The 15,383-nt window shown below is 44.6% G+C and overlaps 1 protein-coding gene across 4 annotated transcripts in view; it reads left to right on the plus strand.

Moving 5' to 3' along the window:
• Positions 1 to 15,383, plus strand: part of frmd4a (FERM domain containing 4A) — a 359,939-nt gene that overhangs the window by 307,869 nt on the left and 36,687 nt on the right. For all 4 annotated transcript variants that reach the window (XM_059987419.1, XM_059987418.1, XM_059987420.1 and 1 more), the window contains 2 exons: positions 4,288 to 4,421; positions 8,140 to 8,262. In XM_059987419.1, coding sequence (XP_059843402.1) covers positions 4,288 to 4,421; positions 8,140 to 8,262 — 257 coding nt within the window. The remainder of the gene's footprint in view (positions 1 to 4,287; positions 4,422 to 8,139; positions 8,263 to 15,383) is intronic.

Below are 15,383 nucleotides of genomic sequence, written 5' to 3' on the forward strand. Positions count from 1 at the left end.
ATTTGGCCCATCAAGTCTGTTCCACCATTTCATCATGGCAAGTATAACACCTTCAGTCCAGTATTCACCCTTTTCGAATTTATCCCTTTTGAGTCACGGGGCAGATTCAGTGGCAGAGACTTTCCTCGTTAGGTCATTCGCCCCCCCCCCCCCCAACAGTTGAGGGGGATGGCTGCAGAGGTACTTTCCACTGGCTCCTTAACCCCTTCCCCTTCCTCACTGTCACCCACTGTCCTGTGCCCTGCACTTTGGTTGTATCCACCTGTCTATATGTCCTATCTGTCACCCGTCATCCTCCTGAATGGTCATCCAGTTCCAGCTCCATCTCCTTCATGCAGATTGTTGGAGGCCTGAAGCTGGAACCACTCTGTCGACAGGGACACTGGGCGTCTCCCTGCCTTCACACTTCCCACAAGAGGAGCATTCAACTACCCTACGATGAAAGTCCGCTCTTTGCAGCATAGTCCTCTACAACATGACAAACAGGAATTACACAGAACGACATTAGTACAAGTAGTGTGAAATACAGTCCGAGGAAGAATTATTTTTTCTCACGTCAGTTCAAGAACCTGATGGGAGTAGGGAAGAATCTATTGTCGAACCTTGAGGTTCCCCCAATTTAACCCTAGCCTAACCATGGGTCAAATTACAATGCCTAATTACCATACTAACCTGCATGGGGGGAAACCAGAGCACCCAGAGGAACCCTCATGGTGACAGGGAGGACATACAAACTCCTTACAGACCACCCAAAGAGGAGGGGCACGGTTCTGTGCCTCCTACCTGATGGTAGCATCAAGGAGAGGGCACGGTCTGAATGATGGATCCTGCCTTCCAGAAAAATCTCCTCTTGTAGAAGTCCTTGATGGCGGGGAGAGCTATAACCATGATGAGTCCACCATTCTCTGTAGCATCTTGTGGTCCTGTGTACTGGACTTCTCATACCAGACCATGATGTAACCAGTTGGAATTACATCTGTACAAATTTGCCAGTCGTCAATGATTGGATCATTGTTGCATCAATGTGCTGAGCCCAGGATAGGTCCTCCGAAATATTGTCATCAAGAAATTTGAAATGCTCTGTGTAAAGATATCTAAAAGATCCATCTCTTTCCAAATCAGAACCGAATTGAAACAGACGGGATAGTGACACCACTGCCCTTTAACATTTAACATTACCTGTCTGTGAGTCATAACTTAGCCATTGTCCCTGATTGTGGAAGATTATTGGTTCTGGCTTTGTGCCTGGGTCTGTGGAGATTATTGGTTCATTTACTTTCAAACTGAATTGTAACTCGAATGGGCAAACGGAACTCTTATGAAGCAATAAAATCCCTAAGTTTAGTGGTTCACATTGACTAATAATGTCCTTGCTGAATGGTAACTGAGGATGTTAATGAGTTTGTACAGCAAAATCACATAAGTATTTAATGAACCTATAGGTTTTCACCAAAATTAATATTTTTAAATATGTGGCTCCGGTTATTGACCTCTCTGCTAAGACAGCATTCTCTCTACACACTTTGTATCCTAACGATATGCATCTCGGTTGAAGATACCCTATTTCCGTGTTGTATAATGATGCTGCAGAAGCTAATAAGGTGGTTAGGAAGGTGTTGGCCTTCATTTGCAGGAGGATTGAGCTCATGAACCCTGAGCTACAAAAACCCTGGTTAGACCACACGTGGAGGATTGTGTTCAGTTTTGGTCTCCTCATTATAGGAAGGATGGGGAACCTTTAGAGAAGGTGCAGTAGAGGCTTACCAGGACACTGCCCGGATTAGAGGATAGGTTGAGTGAACGAGGGCTTTTCTCTTTGGAGCGAAGGAGAATGGGAGGTAATTTGATAGAGGTGCACAAGATGATAAGAGGCATAGATTGAGTGATAGCCAAAGACCTTTTCCAAGTGCAAAAATGGCTAATATGGGAGGGGGGCATTTAAGGTGATTGGAGGAAAGTATTGTGGGGGGGAATGTCAAGTATAGTTCTTTGCACAAGAGGGAGATGTGTGGAGCACCCTGGCAGAGGGAGTGTAGAGACAGATACATTACAGACATTTAAGCTTAAGGTGGAGTTCAAGTTTAATTGTCATTCAACCATACATGAATACCCATGAATGCAGCCAAACAAAATAGCATTACTCCAGGACCAAGGTGCAAAACGCATTACCAAAAATCATACACAGTACAAGGTGTATTTTGCACATTTAAGACAGCAGTAATAATGCAGTGAGACAAAAATTATAGTATAGCCCAAGTTCTTAAGTGACATGTCCTGTAAGTTGGTCATGTATGGCTGTTGTCAGCAAGAACAAGCAGCTCTCAGCAGTCCACGGATGAAAATATGTAGGCACACACTTACGCAGTCCAGCTTGTCTTCCACCAAGGGGACACTGGACAGGGTAACCCCAACCCAGCATGGTCACCACGCCGCACCGCCTCCAGTGCCTCCCCTCCTGGACTGCTGCATCAGGAGAGGCTGCAGCATGAGGCCTAATCTTTGCCACAACTGAGACCGCACAGCTCCCTCCACCGTCGGTCTCACCAATAAACCAGTAAACTAGATTTGCCACGTTTTACATTACCAATGTTCAACATCTAAGAAGCTCGTAGATCGGCACATGGATGATAGAAAAATGAAGGGCAGCATAGGAGGGAAGGATTAGATTGCACTTGCAGTTAATTTAAAAGGTTGGCACAACATTGTGGGCTAACAGCCTAGTTTTTTTTAATTCCGCCTCTTCGAGCCACGCCACCCAGCAAACATCTGACTTAACCCTAGCCTAAATACAAGACAGTTTACAATGGCCATCTAACCTACCAGCCGTTAGCTCTTTGGACTATGGGAGGAAACCGGAGCACTCAGAGGAAACCCCACGGTTACAGGGAGAATGTACAAACTTCTTACAGGCAGTGGCGAAAATTGAACCCAGATCGCCTGTATTGTAAAGTGTTGTGCTAATCACCATGCTACTGTGCCCTCCCATTTTGTGTGTGTTGCTCAAGATTTCCAGTATCTGCAGAGTCTCTTGTGTCCTTATACATACTATTGTGTTCTATAATTCTCTCTATGATCCCAAGTCAAAGTCGTTTTTATTGGCACCTGTACAAGTGCATGTGGTGATGGCACAGCTTTCTCTTTTTCCTTTAAGTACCATCCAGACAGAATGATGGGAGAAGGTTTCGATCTCTCCTAAGAACGACTTTTGATGCCTGGGAAAGGGCGAAGTAGGAACTGAACACAGTTGGACACTTCAGTCCCACCACAGGGTTTGGAGTCTGCATCATTGGTTCCAGCCTGTTTGTAATCTGTGCCTTCTGTTTTAGCTTTGGCTTCAGACTGTGTTCGGTATTAAACCTCAAGAACACTTATTGCAAGCAAAGTCCAGAAATCAGCTCAAATGCAGCTTTATAATAACCATTTCACAGTGGCTTAAAATTTGGTAATTAAAGAGGGCACTTCCATTCCATGGTTAATTTGGGATTTAAACCCTGTGAGCTGCATCATTGCTACACTGAGAAATTCCTTTCTGCGAATCTGCGATGAATTCAGCAGCTTCCCCCGTGGCACAGTTGTATAGCAATTAGCATAATGCTTTACAGCGTCAGCTGTAAGTTCGCTGTTCAATTCCCACCACTGTCTGTAAGGAGATTGTATGTTTTCCCCGTAATCACGTGGGCTTCCTCCCATATTTCAAAGTCATACGGTTAGAGTTAGCGAGTTGTGGGCATTCCGTGTTGGCACTGGAAAATCGAGACCAGAGAAGTATGCACTGTGATCAGTATGGACTGGTTGGGCCAAAGGTCCTGTATCTGTGCTGTAAAGAGAAAGGATTAGCTTTATTTGTCATATGTACATTGAAACATTCGGTGAAATGTGTCATTTGCGTCAGCGACCAGCATAATCTGAGGTTGTGCTCGGGGCAACCTGCAAGTGTCGCTATGCTTTCGGCACCAACATAGCATGCTCACAACGTACTAACCTTAACCCGTACCTCTTTAGAACATGGAAGGAAACCCACGCAGTCACAGAGAGAGCATATAAAACTCTTTACAGGTCGCAGGCAGAATTGAACCCAGGTCACTGGCATTGTAAAGCATTCTGCTGACTGTGGTACTATCTTGCCGTAGGTAGCATATGACTTGGTGATTTCTAAAATTCTGTTTCAGTGAGTTGCTGTTACATAAAACCACTAATTATAGCATCATCTTGTAAGAGTTTCCCTCTCCCGGTGTGGCTGGTATGCCACTGCGAGTGACAGTACTGACGTCTTCTGTTTGTCTACAGGGTCTCAGGAGTCAGACAGTTCGCAGTCTGCCAAGAAGGACATGCTGGCGGCTTTAAAATCCCGGCAGGATGCTCTCGAGGAGACTCTGAGGCTGCGGCTCGAGGAACTCAAGAAGTTGTGTCTGAGAGAAGCGGTAAGTTCCGTGTCTTTCGCACTGACAACAGTGGACACTGACCACAAGGCATCGGGGGTGCAGGGAGAGAGTGGGAGTAGAGGGCATTGTATTGACTCCACTAAGATTTGCATCAGAATCAGGTTTATTATCACTGACATAAGTAATGAAATTTGATGTATTTACTTATTTCGAGATACAGCTCAGTAACAGTCCCTTCCACGTCAACAAGCCCACACCGCCCAATTACACCCGTGTGACCAATTAACCTACTAACCCTACATCTTTGGAATGTAGGCAGAAACCCTAACCCTAATGCATTGCTGATGTCAATGACCAGCACAGGTCAAAGATGTGGAGGGGGCAGCCCACAAATGTCACCATGCTTCCAGTGCATGCTACGACACTCACAACTCACTAACTCCATCCCATACGTCTTTGGAATGTGCGGGGAACCTGGTACACCCAGAGGTTATGGGGAGAACATACAGTACTGTGCAAAAGTCTTGGACACATTATAGCTGGGGTGCCTGAGACCTCCTACACAATACTGCGTTTGTCAACATGGAGCAGAGAGCAAGTTTGGATATCTGGCGGGAGCGAAGGATGTTGGGAATGGTGAGGGTGGACCGCTGCAGGAGGGGTGTGGGACAGGTGGCAGAGAAGTGTGCCAGGTGGTGGGGGGGGGGGGGGTGGCACAGATACAGACACACCCAGCCCTGAGACTCCAGGCAAGGTCATCTGATTCCAAACAATTGGTTTTTTGATCATTACAGAATGTCTCTCTGCTGCTTCCTGCTCCCTCCCCTCTCCCTTCTCCTTTCCCCAGCCATGATTCCCCTCTCCCTGCCCCCTTCCTATTCTCAGTCCACAATAGAGAGCCTTATCAGAACCAGGTTTATCATTGCTCACATATGTCATGAAATTTTACTTTTTTGCACCACTACAGTGTATCACATAAATTACTACAGTACCGTGCAAAAGTCTTGGCCAGATCATTTAGCTAAAGTACCTTAGCTATATATGTGTATAAGACTTTTGCACAGTACTGTGTAAACTCCTCACAGACTGGTGATGTAACTGTTGTTGGCAGATGGTGGAGAGGAGGTATACAGGGGTAAGACAGATCAGCTAGTTGAGTTCAAATTTCAAATTTATTATCAAAGTATAGATATCGTATACAGCCTTGGGGTTCATCTTCTTGCAAGCAGCAACTACATAAAGAAACCCAATAGAATTCACTAAAAACACACACACACTCACAAGACTACCACATATCCAATTTGCAGAAGAGGACAAAATCACAAAAGAGTAAAATAAAAGTAAACAAGAACCCATGGAGGATGAACTGCAGAGTCCCTGAAGTGAGTCCACAGCTGCGGAGCCCGTTCAGCGCTGAGGTGTGTGAAGCCTGTCCAGGAGGCCCAATGGCTGCAAGGCAGCAAGTGCTCCCGAACTAGGTGACATGGAACCCAAGACCCCTGCATGTCCTGCCTGACAGTAGTAGCAAGAAGAGAGGGAGATTGGTCAAATGCAGGCAGACGGTGCTGAACACCTGTTTGTTATCCACTCTCATTCTTGACGATCTTAATCTTGCTTGATGCTTTAATCAGCACAGGGTAACGGAGCCAATCATGGGTTTGTCTTCCACTCACAGGCCTTGACACAGCATCTACCCCTAGCAATGCCTCCCCTCTCCCCGGTCATACCTGCACTCTCAAGAGTCTAGTTTGCCCAAAACTGCCAGATCATTTAGTCAGTTCAAAAGTACAACCTTACAGGTTGCAGACTGCAGCAATTGCAATTGATAAGAAGTATATCAACTAGAATATCTTGCAATTTTGAGAGCTGTCTGCAAAATGTCGTCATGGGTTACCAATGCCATCTTACTTGTGTCGTAGCAACAACCATGCACTCAACGTCCGTAGGAACTGATTGTGTACTTCAGGAAGGGGAAGTCGAGGGAACACACATCAGTCCTCATTGAGGGATCAGCATTGGAAAGGGTGAGCAGCTTCACAACATCTCTGAGGATAAATCCTTGGCCCAACATATTGATGCAGTTATAAAGAAGGCACAAAAGTAGCTATATTTCTTTAGGAGTTTGAGGAGACTTGGTATGTCACCAAAGACTCTTGCAAATTTCTACAAATGTACCATGGAGCGCATCCAGCGACTGTGACGGTCATGTTTTTTGACTTCTCCAGTGCATTCAACACCATCCGCCCTGCTCTGCTGGGTGAGAAGCTGACAGTGATGCAGGTGGATGCTTCCCTGGTGTCATGCATTATTGATTACCTGACTGGCAGACCACAGTACGTGCGCTTGCAAAACTGTGTGTCAGACAGAGTGGTCAGCAGCACGGGGACTCCACAGGGGACTGTCCTGTCTCCTTTTCTCTTCACCATCTACACCTCGGACTTCAACTACAACACAGAGTCTTGCCTTCTTCAGAAGTTTTCTGATGACTCTGCCGTAGTTAGATGCATCAGCAAGAGAAGTGGAGTACAGGGCTACGGTGGGAAACTTTGTCACATGGTGTGAGCAGAATCATCTGCAGCTTAATGTGAAAAAGACTAAGGAGCTGGTGGTGGACCTGAGGAGGGCTAAGGCACCGATGACCCCTGTTTCCATCCAAGGGGTCAGTGTGGACATGGTGGAGGATTACAAATACCTGGGGATACGAATTGACAATAAACTGGACTGGTCAAAGAACACTGAGGCTGTCTACAAAAAGGGTCAGAGCCATCTCTACTTCCTGAGGAGACTGAGGTCCTTTAACATCTGCTGGACGATGTTGAGGATGTTCTACAAGTCTGTTGTGGCCAGTGCTATCATGTTTGCTGTTGTGTGCTGGGGCAGCAGGCTAACGGTAGCAGACACCAACAGAATCAACCAACTCATTCATAAGGCCAGTGATGTTGTGGGGGTGGAACTGTACTTTCTGATGGTGGTGTCTGAAAAGAGGGTGCTGTCCAAGTTGCATGCCATCTTGGACAATGTCTCCCATCCGTTCTATAATGTACTGGTTAGGCACAGGAGTACATTCAGCCAGAGACTCATTCCACACTGATGCAACACTGAGCGTCATAGGAAGTCATTCCTGCCTGTGGCCATCAAACTTTACAACTCCTCCCTCGAAGTGTCAGACTCCCTGAGCCAATAGGCTGGTCCTGGATTTATTACCACTTGGAGTAATTTACTTATTATTATTTAATTATTTATGGTTTTATATTGCTATATATTCTTGGTTGGTGCGACTGTAACAAAACCCAATTTCCCTCGGGATCAATAAGGTATGTCTGTCACCATCTGGTACAGAGGGGGCATTGCACAGGATCAAAAAAAGCTGCAGGAAGTTGTAAATAGAGCCAGCTGCATTATGGGCACAAGCCTCCCCAACATTGAGGACATCTTCAAAAGCTAACATAAAGAGGAAGTACAGGAGTCTTGAAGACACACACACTCAATGATTCAGGAACAGCTTCTTTCCCTCCACCATCCAATTTCTGAATGGATAATGAACCCATGTACAATACTGTACCCCACTTTTTTTTGTTGCTCTCTTTGAGCACTGCTTGTTATATATACAGTATGTGTGTGTTTTATTGTCATTTATAATTTTTTATTATGTATACAATGTACTGCTGCCACAAAGCAACAAATTTTATGACTTATATCAGTGATATTAACTGATTCTGATTCTGATATCTGAGGAATCATCTTCTTTCTTTCACAGGAGCTGACGGGGAGGTTGCCCAAGGAATATCCTTTAGACCCTGGGGAGCAGCCCCCAATCGTGCGGCGAAGGGTTGGCACCTCATTTAAGCTAGACGAGCAGAAGATCACGGCCAAGGGAGAGGTAAAGAAAATGGCCCAGAAATTACAGCAAGCTAACAGACCATTTGGCCCCTCTGCTTCATGTCGGCAGCTTTTGCTAGCCTCCACTCTCTCCTCTCCTACCATAATTTCCTCTCCCTTGTGTGTTTCTCCATCCTTCCCTTATAAGCATTAATTCCCCTGGAATCTGCCCTGTGGAAGTAACGTCCCAAATCTCCCCAGGGGAATGAAAATTCCTCAGAATTTCTGGTTGCATTATTGACTATCCCATGTTATTCCTGGTTTTGGATTCTCACTTGTGGATCCATCTGTGGCTGCCTTCTGTTGCTGCAACCATAAAACACTACAGCACTGTATTGACCCTTCAGCCTACGATGTTGTGCCGAACTTAGAACCTACTCTTAAGATAAATCTACCATTCCCACCTACTTTGCTTGTCATTTTTCTATCATCCATGTGCCTATCTAAGAGTTTCTTAAATTCCCTCATATATCTGCCTCTTCTACTACCCCTGACAGACTGTTTCACTCATCCGCCACTATCTTCTGTGTGAAAAAAAACTTATCTCTGATATACCCCCTATACTTTCCTCCAAACACCTTAAAACTGTGTCCTCTCCTATTAGCTATTTCCACTCTGAGGGTCCACTCTATCTATGTCTCTTATCACTTCTATCAAGTCACCTCTCATCCTCCTTCCTCCAAAGAGAAAAACCCAAGCTTGCTCAACCTTTCCTTATATAAGACACACCCTCTAATCCAGGCAGCATCTTGATAAATCTCCTCTACACCCTCTCTAAAGATTCAACATCCTTTAACAAGGTGAACAGAACTGAACCCAATAGCTCAAGTGTGATCTAACCAGAGTTTTATAGAGCTGTGACATTACCTCGTGGCTCTTGAACTGAATCCCCCAAATCTTGAAGGCCAACATACCATACGCCGCCTTAACCACCCTGTCAACTTGCGTGGCAACTTTGAGGGAACTGTGAGCATGGACCCCAAAATCCTTCTGTTTCTTCAGGTTTGACCTTCCAAAGTGAATCACTTCACAAGTTTCTAGATGTAGAGAGAGAGTGTGTTACAGGAGGTAAAGGACTGATGGGATTGCTCTGAGAGTCACCATAGACTCCGTGGGCCAAATGGCTTTCTTTTTTGTCATACGAAAATATGAAAGGGTCCTTTTTTAAAACTCATTTTTCAACTTGTTTATCAAGGAGTCAGCTCACCATCACCTTCTCCAGGGGCATTTATTTGGTGACGGCAACAAAAACTGACCTTGTCTGTGATGCCAAATCCCGTGAAAGATTGTTTTTTTCAAAGAAATGGTTGAACAAACATTTTCTGCTTCCAGCCGCAGATGAGCTAGATTGAAGAAAGCCCTTTTGTATAGCCTCCAGTGGGACAAGGCAGCTGTTTGGACTAAACTGGAATGTTTTCTCATTGAAAGAATACAAGGAAATGCTTGCAGAGTGAAATATCTCCTGACGAGTGCACTTCCCTCATGAGGTTAAAGTTTAGAGTTGTCCAGAACTATAGTTTCTTTTCCTTGTTTAATTCAGTTGTGCCCCAAGTGAGATCATGTTCCTTCAAGCCCTTAAATGTAGGGAGGAGGGAGGCCACACGCAGTCTTTAACACTCTGTTGTGTTATTACGTTTTAGTGATACGGCTCAGAGGAGGCCTTTCCAGACCTTTGAGCAGCACTGCTCCAGCATCTCCCCGACGATCCTGATTTAACCCTAACCTAATCACAGGACAATTTACAATGACCAGTTAACCTACCCGGTACATCTTTGGACTGTGGCAAAAAACCAGGGAATACCCACACATTCCATGATGAAGGGCATACTGTCTCCTTACAGAGGGCGCCGGGTTTGAACTCCGAACTCTGACTCCCCAAGCTATAAAAACGTCAACCTCATCTACTCTGGTATAGAGGGTTTTTCCAAAGGGATTGAGTTTTGTCAGTGACAAGGAGGACGATTTGGCCCATTAAAGTCTTGTCATCGATTAACAAGACTGTGAAAACTCACTCTCGTTTCTGAATCACAGTGTATTTAATGTACACAAGGAAACTAGGTTGGCCCTGTTACCCAACTGTTCCTAACTTTAAAGGAGAAAATGCTGTTTTTATACAGAATTGACTGAACAGTTACGGATATTGACCAGTTGGTAAATATGTCTGTATTCAGATACTTCACTTGCAAAGTCAATCACCATTCACAATACCGGTGTTAAAAGTCCTTTGAAACTACAATCTAACAACTGACAGTCCTTTGAGATTAGTAAAGTAATTGCACCTAGTTGCTGAAAGAGGCCTGTATCCTTCTGTTACATTGTTATCTTGTCTGTATGCCAAATGGCTCCAGTCCCCTGCTGGGCAACAGAAAGTGATGTTATTCGAAGACCTTTCTTGCTTGGGTTGACTGCATACTAGCTGTAAACTGTCCTTATCCCTTATCCATCGTCTTAACCCTTGCCTTGCTGTAAATTCCACAGAACCTGTGGTGACTCAATGGCGCAATTGCGTTTCCCAACAATTTTCAAAATATCCTCGATCTCTTGATCTTTTCAACAAATTTCAATTCCCTGGCTCTAATTGCCTCATTTTCACCATGGATATCCATTCCCACTTCTACCCTCATCAGGAAGGCCTTAAAAGTTCTCTGCTTCTTTCTCAACAATAGATTCGACCAGTTCCCCTCCACCACCACCCTCCTTCCTCTGGCGGAACTGGTCATCACCCTCAACAATTTCTCCTGTGTAGCTCCTCCCACTTCCTCCAAACTCAAGGTGTAGCCATGGGCTCCAGCTATGCCTGACTTCCATTTGCTGCATGAAACAGCCTTCCCTTATACCATACCTGGGAATGCTCCCCAACTCTTACCTGTGCTACCTTGATGATTGTATTGGTGCTGCTTCATGCACCCATGCTGAGCTCGTCGATTTCATCAGCTTTGCCTCCAACTTCCACCCTGCCTTTAAATTTACTTGGTCCATTTCTCAATCTCTGTTTCCATATCTGTCAATATGTCAAAATGTCAATCAATATCTACCAAAGGATTTCTAGCATGTGCAGAATATCTTGTATTCCCTCTGTCCTATTCCCCCCACTTTCCCATCAACTCCTCAACTACCCCTTACCTGCACACTGGAGGTAACTTACTTCACTCAATTGACCCACCAGCCCTGTCCCTTTGGGATGTGGGAGGAAACCCACACAGTCGCTGAGAGAGACTGAGTCTTCCACACAAGCCCAGGAAGAAGGCTCAACAAAAAACTTACAGCAGCATCACAGGCACATGGCATCAGATAAGCAGCATTCACAAGAAAGACTAATTATACACTTTAGTTTTTTACAATGAAGAACACAATTTTAACAGTAATAAGTTTATTTTAGTACATAGTAGCCATCATGTTGCTGAACTGTAGTGATTAGGCATGGTTGAAAGGAAGTAACTGTTCCTGAACCTGGTGGTAAGGGGCTTCAGGTTCCTGTACCTCCTGCTGATGGTAGCTGTGAAAAGAGGGCATAACTACAGTGGGAGTATTATAAACCTCAAGTTATTTGTACGTCATGTGTTCAGCACAACATTGTGGGCCGAAGGACATAGATTTCTATGTTCTATAGCGAGGCTTCCCATTTGTTCTATCTCAATGCATTTTATAATGATCTGATCTATATGAACAGAATACAAAACAAGCTTTTCACTGTATCTTGGTACGTGACAATAATAAACCAATACTAGTTTCTCCCCTTGGCCGCAGGTCACAAGGGCAGCCATGTTTGGCCTCACAAGGAGCTTCACCACCTGTTTGTGTCGAGAGCTTGTCAATAAATCTGCCTCACATTTTCCTGTCATTCCGTTCAAAGCTTTCCCGCAACCACATTCCATTGGGAAAAGAATCAACTGGATAACAGGAAATTGAGCATGCAGTGTTACAGATTGATGACTCAGTGTCTGTCTGTGCCACTTCCATTTATATAGCAACCTGTAATGTATCAGTACATCCTAAGTGGCTTCAGAGGAGCGTTCTTAAACGAAGTTTGAAATTAAGCCAGACATGACGTAAGGTCAAGCAACAGCATAATGGGAAGTTTTAAGGAAAGTCTTGAAGGAGGCAAGAGAAAGAGAGAGACTGGGAGGAGGAGAGAGACAATGAGAGAGATGGGAAGGGAGAAAGCAAGGGAGGGAGAGAGAGATGTGTAGGAGGAGAGAAACAGATGTGGAGGAAGGAAACATGGGGAGTGAGGGAGAGCAAGGGAGAAAGGGGAGAGAAGGGAGGACAGAAATAGAGAGAGAAAATGGAGGGGGAGGGAGAAAGTGAGAGAGATGAGGGAAGAGAGTTAAAGCAAGAGGGGGAGAGAGGAAGTGGAGGGGAGGGAGGGGAGATAGAGGGAGGAGAACAGGGGAAGACAGAGAGAGGGGTTGATGGGTTTAGGAAACCCTTTCCTGATCTTAGGATTAAGGCTTCTGAAGAACTGTGCATACACCATGGAAACAGGCCATTCTGCTCACCATCTCTGTAAAAATGTGACACCCATCCATATTATTCTCCTCCCACACTCAAACTGTAGCCTTCCATGCCTGGATGATCCAAGTGCCCGTGCAGACATTTGTTCAATGTTGTTAATGACTCTGCTTCCACCGCTCTCTGAGAGGGGAAAGTCCATCTCCGATCTTCTGAATCTCTTCCTCTTTACCCTAAAACTATGTCCTATTTCTAAAATTTAAGGATTAGAGTCAGGTTTATTATCACTGATATATGTTGTGAAATTTGTTGCTTGGTGACAAGCAGTACAGTGCAAGGCATAAAAATTACTATAAATTACAAAAAATGAATTGAAGGGAGTAGTAGGGTAGTGTTCACGGACCGTCTCGAAATCTGGTGGTGGAGGGGAAGAAGCTGTTCCTAAAATGTTGAGTTTGTATCTTTAGGCTCGTGAACTTCCAAGATCCTTCAAGATGTGGATTCACAAGGAAGAACAGTGTATGAGTGGACCAAACCTACCACTGTTGTACATTCATCACAACAGTGCAGCCCCATGTGTGACCAGCAGGTTTGCTTTAGTAACTGTATTGGCTGTGCCCCAGAGAACATTTCACACTGTTAGTCTTGGACAGCAGTGTGGATGCAGGCTGCTTTTCAATGCTCCAGAGAGCGATGCAGATGCCAGAACTCTGATATTTTTAGACTCTGCTGTATGTGCAGATTCTTTTGGATTGTTTTGGTAGAAAAACGAAACAGCAGTTTCGCGCGCTACATTTCCAATCAAGGTTTGTCACTGATCCTGGTGAGCAAGTAGGAGGAGTTCCTGAGCCTCATCTCCAACCAATGGATCCGTAAGACATAGTACAATTAGGCCGTTCAGCCTGTCCAATCTTCTCCACCATTTCATCGTGACTGATCTATTATAAATCTCAAATACATTCTCCTGCTTTCTCCCTGTACCTTTGACACTCTTACTAATCAAGAACTTATCAACCCCTGCTTTAAACTTTGCCTTCACACTTTGTCTGTGGTAATGAATTCTGCAGATTCACTACACTCTGGTTAAAGAAATTCCTCCTCACTTCTGTTCAAAGGGATGTCTTTCTATTCTGAGGCTGTGCCCTCTGGTCCAAAACTCACCCACTGCAAGAAACATCTTCTCAACACCCTCTCTTATCTAGGTCTTTTCAATGGTGAATGAATCCTTGAGTAATAGACACTCAAAATGCTGGAGGAACTCAGTAGGTCAGGCAGCATCTATGGAGGGGGATAAACAGTCAAATTGTTTTGGGCCAAGACCCCTCAAAGGAAGGGGGCAGAAGCCTGAATAAGAAGGTGGGAGAAGGGGAAGGTGGGCACACCAGCGGGTGATAAGTGAAGCCAGATGAGTGGGTGTTGAGGGGGGGATAAGAAGCTGGGAGGTGGTAGGTGGAAGAGGTAAAGGGCTGAAGAAGGAGCAATCTGATAGGAGAGGACAGTGGACCATGGAGGAAAGGGAAAGAGGAGGGAAACCAGAAGGAGGTGGTTGGCAAGCGAGAAGAGGAGGGGTGAGAGATGTACCCGAATGGGGAACTGGAAAAGAAGGAGCAAAGGGGGGAGAAATTACCAGAAGTTATAAAATTCAGTGTTCATGCCATCAAGTTGGAGGCTACCTGGTTCATCATGCCAGTAGAGGGAGACCATGGACAGATATTTTAGAATGGGAATGGGAGGTAGAATTGAGATGAGTGCCTTTTTTTTTCGTTCTCTCCTATCAAGAAGACACAAAAGCCTGAAATCATGTAGCACTAAGCTCAAGGACAGCTTCTATTCCATTGTTATCAGGCTCTTAAATGGACTCCTAATACGATAAGATGGACTCGACCTCACAAGCTATCTTGTAATGACCTTGTACCTTATTGTCTGCCTGCACTGCAATCTCTGTGTAACTGTTATACTTTATTCCTCATTCTGTTACTGTTTTATCTTGTTCTACCTCAATGCACAGTTTGCAATGAAATGATCTGTTTGGGTGACATGCAAAACAAAGTTTTTCACCACACCTCAGTACATGAGACAATGATAAACCTATTTATCATGCAGCCCCTTGAGCCAGTCCTAACATTCAGCAGCTGATTTATGAGCCAACTTTTAGAGGCCATATCTCTTCCCCTAGACAATTTAATGCTCGTTGTTTAGCAACCAGCTCTCAGTCTCAAATTTAAAATTAACAATTGATGAGGAATCATCATTGCTTGTAAAAGAGAGTATCCAAATGTCCATAAGACATAGGAGCAGGATTAGGCCATTCAGCTTAAATTGAGTCTGCTCCGCCATTCAATGATGGTTGATTTATTTTTCTTCTTAACCCCATTCTCCTGCCTTCTCCCCATAACCTTTGATGTTCTTACTAGTGTAACTCTCGCTTCAGCTAGCAGCTTAATTTAGGGGGCGATAGCCCCCAGCCCAGCCAAGCTCAAAGATATCTTGTTTGGGTGGATGCTACGTGATGTGTCCCCTGTTACAAATCAGTACCCCAAAATAACAAACAGCACACAATATGTGATTAAATGATTAAGTTTTATAATTCTTACTTTGACTATATGGTTAGTAAAAAAATGAAAATTAAAGCAAAAGGGCCCAATCTTATGAAACAGTCTATTGCGCAAT

This window comes from Hypanus sabinus, chromosome 13, assembly GCF_030144855.1.
Source record: "Hypanus sabinus isolate sHypSab1 chromosome 13, sHypSab1.hap1, whole genome shotgun sequence".
NCBI classification, from domain to species: domain Eukaryota; kingdom Metazoa; phylum Chordata; class Chondrichthyes; order Myliobatiformes; family Dasyatidae; genus Hypanus; species Hypanus sabinus.